The sequence below is a fragment of the Mustela nivalis genome (genome assembly GCF_964662115.1).
Source record: "Mustela nivalis genome assembly, chromosome: 7".
Taxonomy (NCBI): Eukaryota; Metazoa; Chordata; class Mammalia; order Carnivora; family Mustelidae; genus Mustela; species Mustela nivalis.
Window position 1 is genome coordinate 60,187,144 of NC_139026.1, and position 23,884 is coordinate 60,211,027.

The 23,884-nt window shown below is 36.1% G+C and overlaps 1 protein-coding gene across 3 annotated transcripts in view; it reads left to right on the forward strand.

The window, feature by feature from the left end:
* The window catches only part of PIK3C2G (phosphatidylinositol-4-phosphate 3-kinase catalytic subunit type 2 gamma), a 351,683-nt gene that overhangs the window by 325,369 nt on the left and 2,430 nt on the right, over positions 1-23,884 (forward strand). For all 3 annotated transcript variants that reach the window (XM_082742400.1, XM_082742402.1, XM_082742401.1), the window contains one exon: positions 16,671-16,796. In XM_082742400.1, coding sequence (XP_082598526.1) covers positions 16,671-16,796 — 126 coding nt within the window. The remainder of the gene's footprint in view (positions 1-16,670; positions 16,797-23,884) is intronic.

Sequence of the window (23,884 nt, forward strand, 5' to 3'; positions counted from 1 at the left end):
TGTCAAGTACATAATAGGTACTCAATGAACTTTTTATTGAATAAAAGAATGTCAAATTATTTCTCATGTGAACAACTAAGAATTAGGAGCTTGTTCACCTTGCACAAATCACCACAACAAAGTTCTCATACCTTGCTTTTTTTCACAGCTTCTTTTAGATGACTATTTTATTTCTTCTGCTTAACTGAAGACAGAGACAACATAATATAAATGACAGAAAATTTTATCTATAAATTTTCCACATACTGTCTTTGCTCATTTCAAGTTTTAATTGTTATTTATTTTTTGAGCCTTTAGGATTCTCATATGCCTAAGTAATCAGACTAAAGAAGTTGTTCTTCATTTTATTTTAATGTTAAAATGAATTATTCCACCTTCAATTCTGTTCTATTTAATATTAAGTGTGATGAAGAGAATTGTTTATCTTATATTGAATCTTTGAAGCTCTAAGAACTACTTCCCTCCTGTGAATTCACAAGCTAAAACAAAATTGCTAAAATTTTCCCCTTTTAAAGCCTAAAATGATTTATTCTAGTAAACAAAGTAATGCAGTTATTTAGAAGCTTGACCAAAATCTTATAAAATAATATTTCAGTTTATATAACAAGGAAACATATAAAAATCATTTAGATTGGAAAAAAAAAATTTAAATCTTTCTAGCATTTTCCCATGTAGTCCACTATAAAATGCCTCTTCCTCTGACATCTGCATGTCTCTCTATGCATCCATCACAGCATCTACGATGTCTCTCCTGGTCTTATGGATTCCCCTCATCTATGTCACTTTCACACTGTTTTCTTTTACCTGCCCCAGAATATGTGCATTCTCGAAGGCTCTAAAAGTAGTCAGAAAGGATTCCAGACTCTTTCTGATATTGAATATGCTCACACTGTCAGAGATTTACACTGTAACAAAATAATATGATTTCAAGTGAGGAACAAGGGAAACAGCACACACCTCGAATGGAGTGCTGTTTAATCCCTTCGAAGGACACAAAACAGAAAAGAATAGTTGCTATATGAAAATTAACAGAAGAGAAGAGAAGAAAATAATAAGTGTTGGCGAGAATGTGGAGAAAAGGGAACCCTTGTGCACATTCCCACAACAATGCAATGTAAATTGGTGGGAATGTAAATTGGTGCAAGTATTGGAAAACAGTGTGAAAGTTCCTCAAAAAATTAAAACTAGAAATGCCATATAATCTAGTAATTTCACTACTGAGTATTTACCCAAGATGAAAACACTAATTTGAAAGAATATATGTACTCCTATATTTATGGAAACATTTTTAACAATAGCCTAGATATGGAAGCAACTCATGTGTCCATTGACTAATGGATGGATAAGGAAGATGTGATATGTGTGTGTAGATATATACATATATATATATATATATATACATTTACACATAATGTACACACAATAGAATATTAGCCATTAGAAAGAATGATATCTTGCCAGTTGTGACAACATGGATGGACTAAGAGGATATAATGCTATGTGATATAAGTCAGATAGAGAAAGAGAAATATCATATGATTTTACTTATGTGTAGAATCTAAAAAACAAAACAAATGAATAAACAAACAAAAGCACAAATAGATCTATAAATATAGAGAACAAAAATGGCATTGTTGCCGAGGCGGGGTGGGGGAGTTACAGGAATGGGCAAATGGATGAAGGGAAGTGGGAGAAGCAAGATTCCAATTATGGACTGAGTAATTCATGGAGATAAAAGGTATAGCATAGGGAATATAGCCAATGGTAATGTAATAGCATTGTATGGTGACAGATGGTAGTTACACTTGTGGTAATCTTAGTATAACATATAGACTTGTTGAATCACTATGTTGTACAATGTTACTAATTTAACATTCCAAGCCATCTATACTTCAATTAAAAAAGGACTTATGTAGCCTTATTACCCAATAAGCCACTTGTATAGTAATTAATTAAAAGGTCTATTTCATTTTGCTATGAATATTCATGGTATTATATCTTCCAGCTATAGACTCAGAAAGGATGAAGCAGCAGAAATTATGGGGCTTGTTTCATTCTGTGAGAAAACAAATGTATCTAGAGACAATACTGTGGCAAAAACTTGATGTCATTATTTATGGTCTAAACTTGTCTTCTGACCCCATCAAGTTCTCCAGCAGTAAAAGAATTGGCTTCAAAAGCAAAAAGGATAAAACTTAGTTCTTATTTATTTTCTCCCTCCTCTCTTCACTTTCTTCCTCTATTTTCTTTTCTTTTATTTTTCTTTTCTTTTCTTTCCAACTATCATTAGCCCAAATTTAGCTATAGGACAGAATCTAAAAACACAAAAATACAAAAGACTTAAATATGTCCCTTTTATGGTTAGATTTGCTTAAACATTTGGGGTGATAGACATTGGGTACTAGATTTTAAAACACACACACTTGGACTTTAATGCACTGAATTTTTTTTTTTTTAAGAAAATTAATAGGAGAGAAAGAAGTAGACTCAAACAGATCAGTAAGAACCCCAGGCTACACACACACACACACACACACACACACACATTTCCTTACATTTTAGTTTCTACTTAAGAATTTTCTTACAATTTTAATGTGTCTGTGTAGCTTGGAGGTTCCTACTTTTAAAATATACATTCTGTGGGGTGCCTGGGTGTCTCAGTCATTATGCATCTGCCTTTGGCTCAGGTCATGATCCCAGGGTGCTGGGATAGAGCCATGCATCAGGCTCCCTGCTTGGCAGGAAGCCTGCTTCTCCCTCTCCCACTCCCCCTGCTTGTGTTCCCTCTCTCACTGTGTCTCTCTCTGTCAAATAAATAAATAAAATCTTTAAACAGATTTAATAAAAATATTTAATAAAACCTTTGAAAAAGATTTTAAAGATAAAAAAATCTTTAAAAGAAATATATATGTATATATGCATATATATGTGTGTGTGTGTATATATAGTGATTTTGATTCTGTAACTATGTTTTTTTTTTATTCTTGGTTTTTTTTTTTTTTAAAGAGAGAAAGCATGTACATGAGCCAGTGTTATGGCGGGGAGGGCAGAGGGACAGGAAGAGAGAGAATCCCAAGCAGGCTCCGTGCCCAGCATGGAGCCCAATGTGGGACTCCATCCCATGACCTAGAGATCATGCCTGGACCAAAATCTGGACACTTAACCAACTGAGCCATCCGGGTACCTGTAGGTTGGTGTTTCTACATCTGTGTTTTACAGGATCTCTTGTTCTCATAGATCCCTCTATTCTTCCGCATCTAAACTTGTTTTCTTCTCTCATGCTCCCAAATATGAGCATTCCAGAAGGCTCTTTGACACAAGGGGTACATGCACCACACTTTGAGAAACATTTCTCAAGTGGTTAATTACCCTACACACGACACTCTGCATACAATACGATGTGAGTTCTGTACATGGCACTAAGCACATCACGGTGCCTGTTGGAGAGGACACTTGGATTTAGTAAAGTTAATAAAAGAGTGTTGGGATGGGCACCTGCGTGGCTCAGTTGGTTAAGTGGTTAACTCTGGATTTTGGCTCAGATCATGATCTTATGGTCATGAAATCAAGCTCCTTGTGGGGCTCCACACTCAGCACAGAGTCTGCTTAAGATTCTCTCTCCCTCTACCTCCCACCCCCCACCACGCTGCTCACATGAAAGCTCTCTCTGTCTCTCTCTTAAAAAAAAAAAAAAAAAAAAAAGGTGGGAGGGGGTGCCTGGGTGGCCCAGTCAATGGAGCAGCTAACTTGGTCTTAGCTCAGGTCCTGATCTCAGGGTCATGAGATGGAGCCCTCCATCGGGCTCTCTGCTCAGCATGGAATCTGCTCATTTCTTTCTCCCTCTCCTTCTGCCCCCTCACACCCAAGCTCACTCTCTCTCTAAAATAAAATAAATACATCTTTTTTTAAAAAAAGGGGGGAGGGTTGTGAAAATAAAGCAGAGATGATGGCAATGATCAACATGTAAAAATAGCAATGTTCTGTGTATACTTTAAAAAGTAACTTGGCTAAGTCCTCTATCCCAATTATTCAATTCTTTAAATTTAGATTTTTAAAAGAAATTTGTCATTGTTCCATCCTAGATGCACTTCTATCTAAATAAACACCAATTTCTTGGTAAAAGGCAATTTTCTAATAATAATTATTCCATCAATTGTATTTGGCTTATATTTCATTAATAAAAAATTATTCTTCTAGAGTCAGCCCATTATGATATTTATCTCCCATTTCAAAGAATATGCTGCAGAGCAGTGGACAGTGAAGAGTAACCAGACCAGATATAAATATTTCATGATTTTTTTTTACCAAGGAAACACCCTCAAAGACTACCAATTATTTCTTAATTAAACAAACCATAAATTGTTCTTAAACCTTGATAAATCATATGCTAATGATAAATGATCTCTTTCCAATATCACCATCTTTAGCTAGTCTTTCCTTTGTGAACTTTACTATTCTCAGGATAGCACTCTTTCTGAGGCTTCCTTAGCGCTCATAAATTTAAACTAGTTAATGTACATAGTGGCTTAATGACGCTAACTTCACCTTTTGCCCTTAAATGTGAAGATTTTTCCTGTAGTCAGGGCTTTAACTCTTCCACTGATTTCCTAAAAAAATTCCATTCAGCTTTATGACTTCAAAGATTATGTGAATTACTCCTAAATTTATATCTCTACTTTAAATATTTCTCTGAACTCAACTGGCCGATGGGCATGTGCATTCTGATATCTTGCCATCTCTTTAAACTCAATAGTTCTAAATTATAGTTCTTTACTTTTCTAAAATCAACTCTCATTCTTGACTATTTATTTCAAAAAATTGTTGCACCAACCTCAAATAACTTCTGAACATATTTTTTTCCATATTTTAACTTATTCCAATACTCCTATGTATAATAATCAGCAAACCCTTTTAGTTTTCTGTTACTTTTATTACTGCCAAAATCCTATTCTATATTCTCTATTAATTTACCTGTGGATTATTTTGATTGATTTTATGATATTCCTGTCATTGTTTTCTACTTTCTTTAATCCATTCTGCTTTAAAACACCTTAAAATTTCATTTTTAACATACCAATAAAAATGCTAGTAGCATCTTTGTAAAACTCAAATTTCTCAACCTAATATTTAAGGTACTACACAATATAGCCACACCTACCTTTATAATCACCCTCCCCAATACAAAATCTATATTCTAGATGGCTCATTCATTGTTTACCAAACACACTCCACTCCTTCTAGCAAACTGTAGCAAACTTCTACTTACGCTCTATTTACCTTCTACATCCAATTCGACTTCCAGGCTGAGCTCAAACCTCTCATCCTTTCTGAAGCTCCTGGGTCACTCTTGCTTCTGGTGATCCTTCTCTCCTTTGGCCTCCTATTATACTTACTGTTTACTGTTTACGCCATCCATTTGATATTCACTGTCTTATCTCAGCTCTTAAAACTTTTATCATTTTGGTTCATCCTGTACTTTCAGCTGTTTTGAAAATACACTGATTATAAAAATTGTGGGAAATATATTTTGTATACTCTGCATTGCTTAGCTTAATACTATGCCCTTAATACATGTGTGTTAAATAAATGAATATTTATTTAAACGTACATTACTGTGAAAAAATAGCCACAATGCAAAGCAGTTTAATTTGAGCTATGTTTATAAATGAATAGCTTTTCTCTGTGAATTTTACTGTCTATAATACACGATGCTAAACTGAGAATGACAAATATTTGACCTTCACATCTGTCTCACTTGAAAATAAAGTGATTTCCTGCTGAGGATTATTTCTCTAAATATTCAACAACGACACTACCATATCTCCATCTGACACCATCAATGTACAGGTCACCACATGATGCAAATTTTATCTAATCACTCTCTGTTCTTTACTGACAGGCTTATACCCTAATTGCTATTCTTTATCCATAACTCCCTCAAGTCTACATTTTAGCCCAAACAAACAAACAAGATAAGCATAAGCTAAGGTCCTGACATTGGTTCTCTTAATCCTGTTCCTTCCTGGCTTTTCTGAAATCAACTTGGGAGTCATATTAGCATCATAGTTGCAAAAGACATCCCTCACCCAACAACAACAATTTGGCATCTATTCACAGACAAAAGTATGTTTTTGGAAGCTATGGGATCTAACTCCATATACCAAGGAATCTAGAGGACTCTCACCCACGCATGTACCAAATAATAGACACACAGATCTCATTCCCAGCTGAGGACCCTAAAGTGGCTCATGAACTGGTTCCACTCCCCTCTTAGCCAAGGTCAATGAGTTCCTGGAAAGCACTGTCTTTAACAGTCATCTGCAGATGAAAGAGTCTTTGTGGAAGTTCAGGTTTACAAAGGAGAAGTCTCATCACACTGTTGTAGAAAAAAACATGTTCAAACACGTGAAGTGGACAGTTAGTAAAGACTGGAGGAGGTGGCAACTACTTCAAATTTGAAGACAACAATGTAAAACTTAAAGTAACATGAAAAATCAAGGTAACATGGCACCATCAAAGGATCATAACCATATTTCACTAACCAAATTCAAAGATGTAAGGATATGTGATTTGCCTGATAGAAAGAATTCAAACAGCTTTTCAAAGGAAATTCAGTAAGCTACAGAAAGCACAGAAAGACGATTCAACAAAACCAGGAAAGTAATACATGAAAATAAAAAATGAGAAGTTTAACAGAGAGATAGAATTTTTTTTTTTTTTCAAAAAAGCAGACAGAAATTTGGGAGCTGATGAATATTATAAATGAAAGAAGAAAATGCAAGAGAAAACAACACCGGCAGAGTGGATCAAGCAGAAGAAGAATCTGTGAGACAGAGGACAGTAACTTTGAAATTATCCAGTAAGTAGAGAACAAAAAGGAAGAAGAAAAATAAAAAAGAAATGAAAAATACTGAAGAAAGCCTATGTGATCTTAAGATACCTTAACAAGAACTCTGAATTATTGAAGTTCCAGAAGAAGAAAGGGAGAAGGGACAGAAAGCACATTTAAAGAAATAATTATTGAGTACTTTCCAAATCTGTGGGAGATTTGAGTATCTAAGTTCATGAAGCACGTGCTTCCCCAAACAAGCTCTCCTTAAAGAGATCCTCTTCAAAATACACTATAATGAAATGGTAAGAAATCAAAGACAAAGAGAGAATCTTAAAAGCAGTAAGAAGAAAAAACCTTGGCCCCTCCCTTAGGTTATTTCTCAGCAAAAACCTTATAGGTCGGGGGTAGAGGGGGGAGAATGGAAGGATATATTCAAGGTACTGAACTAAAATAAATGCCACTCAAGAATACTTTACCTGGCAAAGCTATCCCTCAGAAATGAAGAAGGGATACAGATTTTTCTAGATAAATAAATGCTAAAGGAGTTCATTACCACTAGACCCACCTTATAAGAAATGCTGAAAGGAATTTTTCAAGCTGAAATGAAGGATACTGATAGATAACATAAATACATATGAAAATACATAAATACAACCCGTGACAAAAATAAGTGTGGAAAGTCAGAGTACTCAAATAGTATAATATGGTTGAGTGTTAAACACTCCGCTCTAACATAAAGGTTAAAGGACAAGAGTATTAAAAATAACTATTGTTGCAGGGTGCCTGGGTTGCTCCATCAGCTAGGTGTCTGGTTTTGGCTCAGGTCATGATTCCAGGGTGCTGGGATGGAGTCCCATGTCAGGCTCCTTGCTCAGCGGGAAGTCTGTTTCTCTCTCTCCCTCGCCCCTTTATTTAAATACATTTTATTTATTTATTTGACAGAGAGAGAGAGACAGAGAGATCACAAGTGGACAGAGCAGCGAGCAGAGGGAGAGGGAGAAGCAGGCACCCCACTGAGCAGAGAGCCCCTTGTGAGGCTCCATCCCAGGACCCTGGGATCATTACCTAAGCTGAAGGCAGATGCTTGTCCAGTTGAGCAGCCCAGGCAACCCTAAATAAAAATCTTTAAAAAAATTAAAATAAGTAAATAAATAACTGTAGCTACAATAATTAGTTATGAATAAACAGTATAAAAAGGGGGTGAATTGTGACTTCAATAAGATGAAGGAATACAGGATAGAGTTTTTGTATGTGATTGCAATAAATTGATCAGCATAAATAGATTATATATTTTTTTAAGATTTATTTATTTGAGGCAGGGAGGGGCAAAGAGAGAGGGAGAGAAAGTCTTAAGCAGAGACCTCCTGAACTGGACACAGGGCTCTGTCCCACCACCCTAAGGTCATAGCCTGAGCTGAAACCAAGAGTCAGACTCCCAGTCGACTGCACCACCCAAGTACCCCTATACCTAAGATGTTTTATGTAAATCCCATGGTAACCGCAAAGCAAAAACCTGCAGTAAATTCACAAAGGATAAAGGGAACTGAAATCAAAATATAGCACTAAAAGTTCACAAAAGAAGGCAGGAAGAGAGGAAGAAAAGGACAAGGGAACTAAGAAACAGCTAGAAAACAGTAAGATGACATTAGTGAAGTCCTTAGCTATCAATATTTACTCTACATGTAAATGGGTTGAATTCTCAATCAAAAGGTATAGAGCAGCTGGATAGATTAAAAAATAAAAAAGCATGACCCAATTATATGCTGCCTATAAAACATCATTTCACCTCATTTTCTTCTTCTATAGCCTTACTGATTTTCTGTATGCCAGTTCTATGATTTATTAAGACAGGGGTGTTAAAATCTTTAACTATAATTGTGAATTTGTTTTATGTTATATGAACATTTAAGATTATTATGTCCTCTTGATTAATTGACCCCTTTATCATTATAAAATGAACTTCTTTATTCATGGTAGTATTTTTTTGCTGTCAAATATACTTTGTCAGATATTTATATAATTTTTCAGTTTTCGTTTGATTCATGTTAGCATGGTATATCTTTTACATCCTTTTACTTTTAACCTTTCATCTCTTTATATTTAAAGTATATTTGATATAGATAGATAATATACACGTAGATGATAGATGATAGATTAGATAGCTAGATAATAGATAGATTGATGATAGACAGTTTACATAGATAGATAGATAGATGATAGGCAGATGGCCATACTATAGGTTGTACCTAGCAATCTCTTGGTCTTGGATATATTGAACCTATAATCACATACAACTTTTTAGAGTTTTCCCAAGTGCTATTACCAAGCAAAGTATTTCTTATCCTGGATTTGCAGAATGAGTTTTTCAGACCCAAAAGAATTTGACATGAGTCTATTGTATCTAACCTTGTTAGATATAGTTCATTGTTCCAGCCCTTCCCATCTCAGTCCTAATTATATGATCAAGCATATTGGCCGTAGCTCTCAGATTATTGACAGCTATACATTACGTATCTGTATCTTTATTTAAATCATGATAAAAATGTTTAGTAGGGAAGAAGGCAAGTATTTGAAGTATATAGGTAGAAAACTCATACTTCACCTCTGAATTACTAGTTTCTGGGTTTTTTTGCAAACAAATCTCTAATACTAACAAGTATAACAACACCATAAATCTAATTTTTCAGTATTTCACTTGTTCTTCACAATTTCTCAATAATCATTAATAAAATGTAGTATGTCTCTTATTTGTACAGTTTTCTTAGCATTGGGGGATAGAAGATAAGAGAGGATTTGAAATCATTTAGAGTGGTTCAATGCAGTTGCAAAAAAAAGTTTAATTATACTTAACTCATAAACAGTTCTTCAGGTTTTCTATCAAGTAGATTATAAAAAATAAATGAGGTTTAAAACTTTACTTTGTAAATGTTATTAAGATTAAGAAATGGAAAAGTTTGTCAAATTTCACAAGACAATTCAGTAGCAAAATCTGGAGCTCTAATTAAAACTCTGGATTTTTAGAAGTAATTCAATTCCTATGTATTGAGTCAGAAAATAAGAATTCAATCTATTAGACTTTGATTTCTACTTGTTAACTGCATCAAGTTGAGGTTTAAAAATTTTTAATATGTATATAATAAGAAGATCATGCCCATGAGTTTGTTATTTCTTTGAAAGTAGAAATGGTTTCAGCAACTCTTTTGTGACCTCATCCAAAGTGTTGGACACACAGTGGTGTGATTTTTGAATTGATTGTTTTTTTAAAAAAGTTACTGAGAATCACCTATTAGTGACAAGAATTCAATTAAGGGCTTAATTGGTGTGAAATGAAGCAGAAGACCATCCTAACTTAATTCATGAGGACCTGAAATCATCCCATTCTGTATTAACAGACACACACAGAAAGGTTGGAAAGATCATTCCACCACTTCTTTAACTGCAGCACTGAGCAAACTATATATCACAGGCATTTTTCTTGTACTCCTGTACTTTTTTTGTACATTTTCATTTTATAAAAAGACCCTCTTCGTGGTAGCTAGCCTGAATTTCAGAACTGCAATTTGGCAGGCACATAGATGAGGAAAACACTTTTTTATTGTTATTTTGTTTCTGACATAGACCTCACGTTTTGATAACACTATCATATTTTAATCATCTGCTGTTGATTTCTACCAAAGCCTATCTTATCAAATGATTGGAAACATTTAAGTTAAAAAAAAAAAATCTTGATGGGGAATTCTCATAAATTATTCATCAAAAAGGTAAGAACCCATTAAATACAATTAAGCTTTGAATTAATCTACAGAAGTTATTTTTAAACCGTCTATCTTCATCACATTTCTGATAAAACTTGATCTAGAAATGCTCTTAATTTGAATCTGGTGGTTTCCTTTGCATTCTTTGTAGAGGGTCAATAAAAGGTAGTGGTTAAGAGCACAAGTTGTAATAAAACTTTTTCAATAAAATAAAGGCAGTAATACTGGCTCAAGTGTTATTTTTAGAGAGTGCTTTGAATAGATACTCATTATGTGATAGCTATTATTATTACTACTGTATATGAAAAATTAGTATCTTCTTCATAAACTCATGAAAATACTAAAGGGTTGTTGGCCTACCCTGCAATGTGAAATGGTTTTATTTACTTTTTAAACAGTTTACATTGTGTTTTGCTTCTATAGAAACATACTACTGCTTACTCTTCTTTTCTTAATTTTGGTAAATTTACCATTTTTCAATATAGTTTTATTCACTGACCACGAAAATGACAGAAGTGCATTGAAATGCTATGTGCAAAGTGGGACAAGAAAGGAAGGCAGAAATTAGCATACTTAATTATTTATACACCTAAAACAATACCATTAAGAAGTCAGCATTGTGGGACGCCTGGGTGGCTCAGTTGGTTAAGCAGCTGCCTTCGGCTCAGGTCATGATCCCAGCGTCCTGGGATCGAGTCCCACATCGGACTCCTTGCTCAGCAGGGAGCCTGCTTCTCCCTCTGCCTCTGCCTGCCATTCTGTCTGCCTGTGCTCGCTCTCTCCCCCTCTCTCTCTGATAAATAAATTTTTTTAAAAATCTAAAAAAAAAAAAAATAGAAGTCAGCATTGTGAATAATGGTTTAGTAGGATACATATGTACATTTTAATTTGTATACCCAAAACAATAGCCAAAGTAAGAATCTCCTATATTTCACTCTTAGTTGAAAAAGAAGTGCCTCCATCAGTAATGTTAAGAATATGGTAAGACCTTCATTTCCAACCCTTTCAGTTGGAGGGACCTCTTTCTAAACTTGAAAAAAATTTTCTAAAAATCTGATAGATTTAAAAAGTAGAAAACAAATTTTTAACTACTATAAATTCGGTTCATGCTTTCTTTTAAAATATTAAAATTGTAGAATCAAAAACACCTACATATATTTGAAAAAATATAGCACGTATGTATGAGACATATTTATTTCCTCTGTAGGGAATGTTTGGTGCAAACATGGATCCAGTACCTTGCCTCCACCCAAAGGTCACCAGCGGCTCGTCTCGAATTGAATGTACCTGTTTCTGTTTCTTTCATGTTCTCCACAAAAGGGGCACACAGAGGGGGGAAACAGTATAAGGTTGACTGGAGATATGGGAACAACAAAATGACCTTAGTTCACACTCCACCATCTATTAGGCCCCAAGAAATTGTCAGATCCTTGCTAGCTCCTAGAAGATTTAGATAGCCTGTTATACTTATTGTTAAGAAATTTTTTTTTTTTTTTTGGAAGGAATTAAGTGGAGACAGTCCAGAGAGGTGGGGAGGACTATCACAGAAGACTGGACAAGGTGTCAGGAAATGAGAACAGCAATCAGAGACCAGGTCTTCAGGGGAACATGAGGATGGCCCCTAAGGATTCATTCTGAGACTGATTACAAGCAATTATGTTACAAACCCAGCCTAGCTCCAGTTGCGAGCAGAAAGGGCTAAAGAAAGGAAGTAAGCATCTAATTGTTTAGTATCAGAGAGATGAGATAAAATTAAAGTTTTAGAAGTGGACTATTGAGATGTCAGACATAACAAGCCAACCTCAACACAGATACCCATGATCAGTCGTGAAACCCAACGAAGTGTGTGTGAAGATCGGTTCTATCCGTGGAGAGATGCCGTCAGACAGCAAGTGCTCAGGGTAAACGCCCAGGGCAGACCGCAGGAACAGACCCCAAGACACATCCATTTTTTAACTTAGGAAGTTAACATTTCTGCTTTTTCTATTGCATTATAAATAATGATTCAGCAAATAACTATGGAGTGCTTTCAAAGAGCTAGATGCTGTAAATATATAGGTCATCCATTCAGTCATTTGGTAACTATTTATTTAGTATTCACTGTATGCCAAGCACTGTGTCAGGAGCAGGATTTCTAGGAAAGAAAGGAATGCTGTGAAAGAAAGGCAAGACTAGGAAAGGAAAGAAAAGAATAAGGTAAAAGGAAGCCCAGTCTCAAGGGAGGATTTTAAATTTTTCCTTGGAGATCCAGAGACTCACTGAAAGATTAGGACGAAGGAAGTGAAGGTGGGGGTAGGGTAACAGGGCAGTGAGTCACCAATGGAGCGAAGCCCAAAGGAAATGTGAGGAGAGAGAGGTGGGAAACATCAAGACAGGGATTTTCCTTTTAAATTATTTCTAGGCTCATAAGGGAGCTAGCATATGTAAAACTTCTAAAAATATAAAAAATGAGAAATATTTTAACAGAAAATTTAGGATATATAGAATTCAGAGTAAGGATGAGTAACAAAAATGAAGTATGGATGACTTCACATACTCTTCTGAGCACAGTGAAAATGTTAGAATTCTAGAAGAAAGTGGTAGCGCTGCTTGACTGTGAATAAGAAAACCCTCTGGGTAACACGAGGAAACTTCTCATTGTTTAGACTAAGCGGTACTGACTCCGCAGGTCAAAGCGTTAAATCTTCGCGAAGGTCTAAAACGCAACCAAAGTAAAAATCCTAGGTTAAGACATTTAGACAGGTAAAGGTTATTTAATCACTTTAAAGTTAAATTTTATTCACATGAACAAAAGGGCAAAGGATGATAGGAGAAGTATTGACAAGAAGACAGTTTTTTATAATAAGCTGTGATCTTTAAGAAACAGGATATGGTAAAAGTAAGGAAGAAAAAACTAACATTGATAAGACAGCTGCTTTGGAAAAAGCAAAACAAAACAAAAAGAGAATCTCTGAAAGACCTGAGAAATCAATGTCTGCATTGAAAGCTATTAAGGACAGACTAAGCCCACTGCTGCTCAGATCTAATGCACCCCTGATTTTGAATTGAAACCTGGGATGCTCTATTATTCTAAAAACTCCAGGATATTCAAGGACCTTGTCAAGGACATCAACTTGGAAACAGAAACCTAAAACTTTAGTTGCTAAATGCTTGGTGAAGGCTGGTATGCAAAATGTCTTTCTCCCTCTGTGATTGGAAGTTTATTCTTTAGGCAGTGGGGCAAGTGACATGATCAAAGCAGCTTTATAGGAAGATTAAGTACAACAGTGACCTATGGAATGAAGGAAGAAAAGAATTGGGAAGACGAGGGCATACAAAATTATTAAAATCCAGTTGCAACAAGTTAGGAAAAGATCTGTGGTGGCAGATGAACTGGGGCAAACAGGATTTTGATCTTGGTACACACTTGGATTTGAAAATCAGTGATAAGGGAGACACCACACAAAACGAATAGTATGACTTTAATATAGTTTGAACAGCTTGGAATAATTTGCTTTGGAGTGGTAAGGAAGGCTAGAAGATAGATTTTGGTTATTTTGTATAAGGGTGCCAAGAAGATACTCAGGTGGAAATAGTCACAGGTCACTAGGTTGAGATTCAAAGGTTGAACTGGAGATTCTTTATTTGGGAGTCATCTAAATGGTTCTCAGTTGGGATTAATTTTGTCCCCCAAATGACAGTTAGCAATGTATGGAGACACTTTTGGTTGTCACGACTGGGAAGATGTCGCTATTGTAATCTGGTGGGTAGAGAAGCCCGTGATGCTGTTGAAATATTTGCATTGTGTAGAACTGCCCCCTACAGCAAAGGATTCTGTGGCATCAAATGTTGATAGTGCCAAGGTTAAGAGATTTTGCTCATAAATGTCATAGTACCTTAGGGTATCTTGTCCAATTAGTGTATATAGTATATTTATGTTTAACTTTAATTTACAGAAAATAAAAATAGTACCAAACATTTATTAAGCCTAAATCTATTTCACGAGTTGTCCTCACATTACATGGTTCATTTAATCTTTTGAATGCAGTGAGGCATATACCCTTTATCCTCCTTTACAGGTGAGGAAACAGATCCACTGCAAAGTTAGGATACCTTCCAAAAGCCACGTAGCTGGCAAATTTGGGGGCCCAGATTGCAATCAAAAAGTCCACTTTCAGAACCATGATTCTAACCACTAAGTTGGAGCCTATAATGATGATAGGGATGGTATCGGCAATACCATGGCAGACAAGAGAGAATTACACAGAGCAAAACATTACACTCCCTTCATCCTTCTCTTCAAGCCAAACTAAACCAGATCAAACAAAACAAAAGCACTCTCTCAAATATTAATAGCAATGTCTTTCTTCAACACTGAGATTCCATTAGGCCATCGATACATTTGAGACACTGAGCATTTTGTCCTGGAGGAGAGTTTCAGGTGGGGCAGGAGAACTTGAACTCTATAGCAGCAGTTTTGACAATCTTAGTATTTTGACATATGATGTGTCCAGATGTACTGTACTTAATTTGTGAGTAATCATCGTATTTTCTTACTTTCCACTGTGCTTTTTTGAGTGCTAAAGAAAGATACAAAATTAAAGCTAGTGACGTTGGGGGTGTCACTGGATGTTCACATGTAAATGTCACTGTGATTCAGAAGACTGAAATGTATTTGTTGAAAATTACTAATTTAATGGTTAGAATATAGTCAACAAAATAAACATTAAATTCCTCAAATTTGACTTTTAAATCCTCCTCTTTAAATATAAATTACACCATCATTTATCTTTTTTTTTAAAAGGTTTTATTTATTTGACACAGAGATAGAGATCACAAGTAGGCAGAGCAGCAGGCAGAGGGAGAAGTAGAAGCAGGTTCCCCGCCAAGCAGGGAGCCCGACACAGGTCCTGACCCCAGGACCCCAGGACCATGACCCAAGTTGAAGGCAGCTGCCCAACGGACTGAGCCACCCAAGCACCCCATAAACATTTCTCTTTTTATCAAACTAGATATTCAGAGTTTTAGTATGATTTGCTCTCTGTTTGGTCAAGATGCCAAGGATGAAACACATTTCTTTGAAGTGCAGGGGCTTTCATATTTTTGAAACAGCGGACTTATTCCTCAAATGAATATTAAGAAATTAAAATATCCAGTGGTGCCTGGGTGGCTCAGTTGGTTAAGCATCTGCCTTTGGCTCAGGTCATGATCCCAGGATCCAGGGATCCAGCTGAGTCAAGCTCTCTGCTCCTTCCGCGCCCACCCCTAGTTTGTGCTCTCTCTCTCTCTCTGAGTCAAATAAATAAATAAAATAATTAAAGAAAGAAAGAAATCCATAATAAGGAAAGGTGGAAAAGAAAGTGAGAAGTTCTGAAGCCAGAATGGAGAAGCTGGAATGGGAGGTAGTTTGGGGGCCTGTTAGGAGAAGCTGGGGAGAGGGGCTCCGAAGATCTAGCCATTTGACATCTACCGATGCATCAGGCAGCATTTTAGGCAACTTTGGAAACTCCATAGAACATAGTTTGAGAAGGATTATCCAATATATTTTAGGGTAATTTAGATAATAAAATGATCATAACTGCCTTAAAATCTTATATTAAAGTTGCAAGTCTCTTCATCTGCTATTCTAATTAAATTTTGCCTTAAATGTGATATTATCTAATATACATATACTTATCATTAAATGCTACATTTTATTTTATGTGTTAAACTTGCATCTTTTTTATTTATAAGTGGTGGACAGTATCCTGAGGCGCTTAATTCCTGCTTCTGTCTGTGGCTTATATTCATCTTTTGACCATTTCTGTCAAAAATGCAAATGTACTTTTTACTATAAAAAACTAAAGTAAATTATATTTAATAGGCTTTTAAATATAGTTCTCTGACACAACACTTAATTTAACATGGACAATTTTGCTCTTTTACACTGTGCTTTGGGAATATTTTTGAGGGATGATGTATTTCTTTTGATTGTTCTCTTATTTTGTGATAAACAGTACTGTAATAAATTTTGATCCTGCCTTTGGTCTCGATCTTTAGTAGCTATGTATTTGTTTTCTTTGATAGCAACATGCATTAATATTTATAACCATTTTCCTTTGCAGCATCTCCCAGATGGCTCTGCGCCCAGTGCACATGTTGAATTTTATCTTTTACCATATCCCAGTGAAGTTCGTAGGAGGAAAACAAAATCTGTTCCAAAATGTACCGACCCCACTTATAATGAAATTGTGAGTATGATTCATCTCTTGTCCAGTCGCTTTGTATTTTTCTTACATTTTTTAGCTTAACAACCAAATATGGAAAATTGGCAGTAATTGGCAGCATTATTCCATGAAGGGAAGACAATTCGCAAAATAGCCACTATGTGCTGATCACTGTTCTACAAGCTATGGGAACTGGAAAATCCAGATCTTGCTTTCAAAGCACTTATGAACCAATTTTCAAATTGTGGCGTGCCTCCAGCAAGACCCCCAAATGGCTTTTTTTTTCCTCCCTAACATTATCCCTGACTTCATCTTATTTTCTCTAACCTTATTTTCTTTTACCTGGTCTTCCTTACTGAATAATTTTATCATAGTCTATCCTGTGTATAACAATAAACTTCATAAACTCTCCTTTGAAAAACAAAAGAAAATAAACAAGTACAAAGCACAAATTAACTTATATATAGCTCTCTAATTCATTTGTATTTCACAATTTAAATATCCAATCCCATACTCCTTTCTGAGGCAAACCCTATATTTATCCTCTTGAATCCATTCCTTCCCATTTCTTCTTTACCTTGCTCGGATGATTATTTGTTTGCCGTTCTTTTTTTTTTTTTTTTTTTTTTAAAGATTATTTATTTATTTATTTATTTGACAGAGAGAAATCACAAGTAGATGGAGAGGCAGGCAGAGAGAGAGAGGGAAGCAGGCTCTCTGCTGAGCAGAGAGCCCGATGCGGGACTCGATCCCAGGACTCTGAGATCATGACCTGAGCCGAAGGCAGCGGCTTAACCCACTGAGCCACCCAGGCGCCCCTATTTGTTTGCCGTTCTTAAGGCTGTTTCATTCACTGGATCCTCAGGTCAGAAATCATAAAAAAAGAAAAAAAAAAAAACTCCTCAACTCAGCCTTTCTAAAGCATCCATATTTTCTTTCCTTTCCTATCACACCCAAACTTTTGCAAAACTTGGGATGCCAAAGTGGTCCAGTTGGTTAAACTCTGTTCTCCTGGGATGGAGCCTGGCATCGGGCGCTCTGCTCAGTGGGGAGCCTGCATCTCCTTCTCCTCCCTGCTTGCTCTTGATCTCTGTCACTACCCCTGTCTCTCTGTCTCAAATTAACAAATAAAAAATCTTAAAAAAAAAAAAAACTTGCAAAAGTGACTCACATTTCCTGCTCTCACTTCATTGCTTCCTTTTCATCCTTCAATCCTTTGCAGTGTGGATTCTGAACCCTTTGATGCCGCTTTCTTAGAATGACATCCGTGCCTGCTAATGGCTTCATCTAATGAGCCCTCTACTCTCCTGAACAGTTACACAGCTGCGTTGCTGGGTGCCCCCTCTTTCTGACACCTCCTTTTTGCTCGAGTCTTACCTTCTCTTAAAGCTCCCTTCCGTCTTCTCTGACCGCTCACTCAATTGCCTTCACTGCCATTCTTCTTCCGAAAAATAGTGTTGTTGGCTAGAGTTCCACAATCTATCCTTTTTTTCATGATATATTGTCTCTCAAAATTATCTTATATACCTACAAAATTTCATTGTACATTTCTGTGTAGGTTGCATCTGAATTTATTCCTCCAACCCTGGCTTCTGTCCTAACCTTCTGTCCTGCACTTCTGAGTGTTCCTGAAGAGAGATCCATCAGAATGTCTCCTAGACACTTTTAAACCAGGCTTTCCTCCTCTACTTGCCGTCTCAAAAGATATGTTCTAATGACACCACCCTCTCTCTCACTCATTTTTCCAACTAATCGCCAAGTTTTGTCAGCTTAACACTTTGTCACGTGTGCAGCCACCTGCCTCTTGAATCTATCACCTTCTGTCTGCCCCATCGCTGTGACTTTGGCTGTTCTACAATAGCCTCCTCTCTGCCTCTTGTGTTTCTCAGTTGAACAATTCATATTTCTATCTAAGATATCTTCCAAAAACCACTCATATTTATTTCTCTCCTATTTAATTTTTTTTTTCCCCAAAGACTCCTCACTGCCTACTGGATAATGTACGGAATACTAAATGTGACAATGATAGCCCTTAAAATGTGACCCAGTAGCTTTCCTGAGTTGTCTCTTGGCTCATACCATCTTCATATACTTTAAAAAATAATTGTTTTGAGATCCTTGTAGAGTCATATGCAGTTGGAAGCAATAATACAACAGAGAATTCAAATAACCTTTAGCTACTTTCCCTCAATGGTAACATCTTGTTTGACTACGGTACAATATCACAACCTGGAAATTGACATTGGTGCAATTCCCTGGCCTTAATGAGATTTCATTAGGTTTACATGTGTTCCTGTGTATTTGGTTCTATGCATTATTTATTTTAATTCCTGTTAGTTCTGTGCATTTATATCATGTGAGTAGATTTGTGTGACCATCACCACAGTCTTGGTCCAGAAGAATTCCATCACAGGGATCCCTGGTGCTACCCTTTTATAGCCACAAACACTTCCCGCCCTCTAATGCCCACTTCATCCCCAATCACTGGCAACTAGTACTCTGTTCTCCATCTTTATAATTTTGTCATTTCAAATGTTATATAAATGGAATCATACAGTGTGTAACATTTTGAGATTGGTTTTTTTCACTCACCATAACTCCCCAGCAATCCATCCAAGAAGGTGCCTGTATCAATAACTTGTTTTTTTCCACTGATGAATCATAGTCCTGGTACAGAAGTCTGACACTTCCTTTAACTGTTCACCTATTAAAGGACATCTGGGTTATTTCTGGCTTGGGCTATTGCAAACAAAGTTGTTGTGAACAGTGATATATAGATTTCTGTGTTAACATAAGTTGTAATTTCTCTAATATAAATGCTCAAGATGTAATTACTGGAATATATAGCAGTTTTATAAAAAAAAAAATGCCATACTCTTTTTCTATACCAATTTACCTCCCACCAGCAATGTATCTATTTTCTCTAAATCTTTGCCATTTGTTATTTAGTATTTGTTATTTTTGTTATCATTTGATATTATTTGTTATTTATTATTATTTGTAACAAATTTGTTATTATTACAATCATTTAGCTCTTTTGACAGGTATAGACTGATGCCTCATTGTGGTTTTAATTTGGATTTACCAAATAACTAATGATCTGAACTTCTGGTCATGTATTTTTTTTACCATCCTCTTTGGTGAAATGTCTCTTCATGTCTTTGCTCATTTGCTAATTGGATAGTTTGCATTTTTACTGCTGAGTTTTGAGAGTTCTTTGTATGTTATGGACAGTAGTCCTTTGTCAGATAAGTGGTTTACAAATACTTTCCACCTATCTGAAGCTTGTCTTTTCACCTCCTTCTCAGGGTCTTCCAAATTAAAAGTTTTTAATTTTGATTTTGTATAATTTATCAATTTTTACTTTTATAGACAAGTCTAAGAACTCTTCACCCTGCACAAAGTCCTAAAGATTTTCTCTTATAGTTTTTCTAAATGTTTTATAGTTTTACAATTTTATATTATCCATTTTGGAGTTAATTTTTTTAATAAAATGTGAAGTTTAGGTTGGAGTTCACTTTTTTTTTTTTTAACCTGTGAATGCCAATTACTACAGAACTATTTATTGAAAAAGCAATGCAATGAATGTCTCTTGTACCTTTGTCAAAAATAAGTCAGAGGAGCACCTGGGTGGTTCAGTGGGTTGGGGCCTCTGCCTTCAGCTCAGGTGATAATCCCAGGGTCCTGGGATCCAGCCCCAAGTTAGGCTCTCTGCTCGGCTGGGAGCCTGCTTCCCTCCCCTCAACCCCCGCCTGCCTCTCTACCTACTTGTGATCTCTGTCAAATAAATAAATAAAATCTTAAAAAAAAAAAAAGTCAGGAATATTTGTGTCTTCATGACCTTTTATTTCCTCACACCTAATCATATTCTCAAGTCACATAAGACAGCTTGTCATCCCCTGAATAGTCCCTATGACCTCTGAGATGGAACTCATGCCCTTCACCTTTTCTGTTCTTCTATGCCTACTTTAAAGCTTACCTCAGACGTGGACTTTGTGAACCACTCTTTCCTCCTCAACTCTTACATCACACTAAAACATCTTTTACTTAGTCCTACGTGCTTTTTTCTTCTAGTAAATTGTAAATTTCTTGAGGATGAGGAAAATACTTTATCTTCTTAGTATCTTTAAAACTTAGTTGTTTCTAAAAAGATGTGTGAATTAAATATTTGGGGTAGTTTTATAAGTGATTCTTCGTATGCATATGTAAAAATGTAAAATTAGGGCACCTGGGTGGCTCCGCTGGTTAAGTAACCGCCTTTGGCTCAGGTCATGATCTCAGATTACTGGGATCAAGTCCCACATCAGTCTCTCTGCTCAGCAGGGAGTCTGTTTCTCCCTCTGACCCTCCCCTCATGCTCTCTCTCGCTCTCTCTCTCTCGCAAAGAAATAAATGAAATCTTTTTAAAAATGTAAAATTATATATATATATATATATAATATATATATATTTACACATATAATTTAGTAAGGAAAGATATTTTGACATTTTATTATTTTCATGATGTCACTAGCTAGAGATATACCCTCCCAGTAGTATATCATTAGCTTCCCTATGTTTTGAGTATAAGACCCCCTATATCAATATCAAGAAATTTCTCTAGACTTAATGTTGTGCTTCATCATTTGTAATCTCAGGGTGGTTCTAATGACAAAAAGCCACTAACAATTCAAGAGTTTAAGCAAACTGGTATTTTATTTATTTCAGGCTATATGTGTTATTTAAGAAAAATTAGCAAATACACATGCTTGGAGATTATTTTATAATGCTTAGTGTATCCATAAGTTTTCTAATAACTTGCAGTAACGCTAGCTCCTCCAGCATTCATGGGCCAGTGATCAGAAATCACTGAAATACTTTCTTCATCAACCAATACTTATAGCTTGGACACACATTGTTTATACTTTGAACACTTTCAAAAAATTGCTTCAAAAACAATAGTCCATAGTCCATGCCTAATGCACTTCAATTTATACATAACCCAAATGAGTGGAAATGTGAGTTACTATGCAGATAAGTGACTGTTTTTAGTAGTAATTATCATCATATAAACAAGTTTGGTAGGGAAGCTGGTTGAATTTGGAAAGCCATGAGGAAAAAAGACAACAATATTTTCATTTTTCTCCCATTATGTTCTGGGTTCCTATCAATACAACAAGAATCTCTATTTATAAGAAATGTGAGGATATAGGTTTCATCTCTGTGCCAAATCCCTCCATTATTCCAGAGCACCCTCACCAGCAATGTATATGTGTTTTCTAGGAAGCCCAGTAAATTTGACATGACATCCCCCTTATTTTTCACTTCTCCCCAGCTTTCCTTCCTGAGCTGTGCTGTTTCAGCCACTCGGTATGACTGGGATTTCTCAAACTGCCAAAGCAGTTCAATGTTCTGGGGTGTAGGAGAGAACGACCTCACTCTTCTTTTTATATAAATCTCTTAAAGGAATACAAAGGACATATTACATTGCATCATCAATGTCTTACGAAGCTTTTCATGAGAATAATTCTTTCCATTTTTATTCAGAGCTCTCTCTCTCTCCCTAAGACCCAGACTGAGAAAGCCTGCGAGTCAGGGACACTGCCAAGGGTTCCTTTCCTATGCACTCTTCAGACGCTAAACTTTTTTGATACACAGCCAAGCTTGTCTATTTGACACTTCCCAGAGTGATTCCCAACAGACTTTGTCAGCAGTCTCCCTGAAAACCCCTGTCATATACAAATCCCTGTTGTAAACATGACTGGGCTGCAGAGGTGGAATGGCAGTAGAAATGCTCACAACACTGCCTAGGGCTTGTAAAAAGCAGAGCAGGGGCTCTGGCTCCAATGCCATTGCTCTTCCCACTCTATTATCTTTGGCATCTGGTTAAAAACCATCATTTTTTTTTTCAGTGATCCTTTAGAAACACAGATTCTACTTTATAACAGAACTATATTGTTAGAGTCCACGTATTTTTTTACATTGTATTCCTTTCTTAAATATTATTCTATTAAAATAAATGATAAAATAAAAAGAAGAAATTAGAAAAGACATTAGAACAGGAGCATTCTATGTGTTTGACCTACCTTATAGCATCTTGCAGAATGTGCCTGATATCTAAGAGCACAAGTCTATGGTGCCTTCAGCAAGCCATAGCCAATGTTATCTGTATCATTCTCTCATTTGATATTCATAACATGAGGAAAATTCTATTTGTAAGTGAAGACATTGAGATCCTGATGCCAAACATTTCAATCAGGGTCAAGCAACTAGTTTTCAAGTCCAGAACTGCCAGAGTCCAAAACCCATTTTGACCCCGCTGAGTTATGCTGCTGTCCTTGCCTCTCTCCACCCACAGAGTTCTCCCATTCTCACCTATTTTGAACTCTCCTTTTCATTATCCTGCCTCCTCACTTCCCTTCCCCCCAGCACTAGACATGCTTCAGTTTCCATGTTATCGTTCTTCCACTGACGTCTAAATACACTGTAGAATTATCTACTATACCCTCATGTCAAATAACGTGCAGTGAGTGCTGGTATACAAGTTACCAGATATTAACTACCCTAAACAAACTTTTTCCGTTTGAGGTAATAATTTCAAACCTACAAATTCCGTATTTGTCAAAAAGCATTGAAGACTTGGTGCATGCCTATGGGTAAAAAGTATTTTGAAGTGAAATTGAAAAAGCTGTGCATTTTTGGTTCTATTCATGTGAAAAAAGAATATATTTTAAAATATTTGGTGAAAAAGTCTCAAAGACTTTGTGCACTTTGTTAGCATTACCCACTAATTATTCATTACACAGTAAGAAAAGAGTGATTTTTTTTCCTTTCTTATTTGTGTTTAACTTTCATTTAAATTCCAGTTAGTTGGGCGCTGGGTGGCTCAGTGGGTTAAAGCCTCTGCCTTCAGCTCCGGTCATGACCCCAGGGTCCTGGGCTCGAGCCCCACATTAGGCTCTCTGCTCAGCAGGGAGCCTGCTTCCCCCTCTCTCTCCCTCTGCCTGCCTCTCTGCCTACTTGTGATCTCTGTCAAATAAATAAAATCTTGTTAAAATAAATAAATAAATAAATAAATTCCAGTTACTTAACATACAAAGTAGTATTAGCTTCAGGTGTACGATACAGTGATT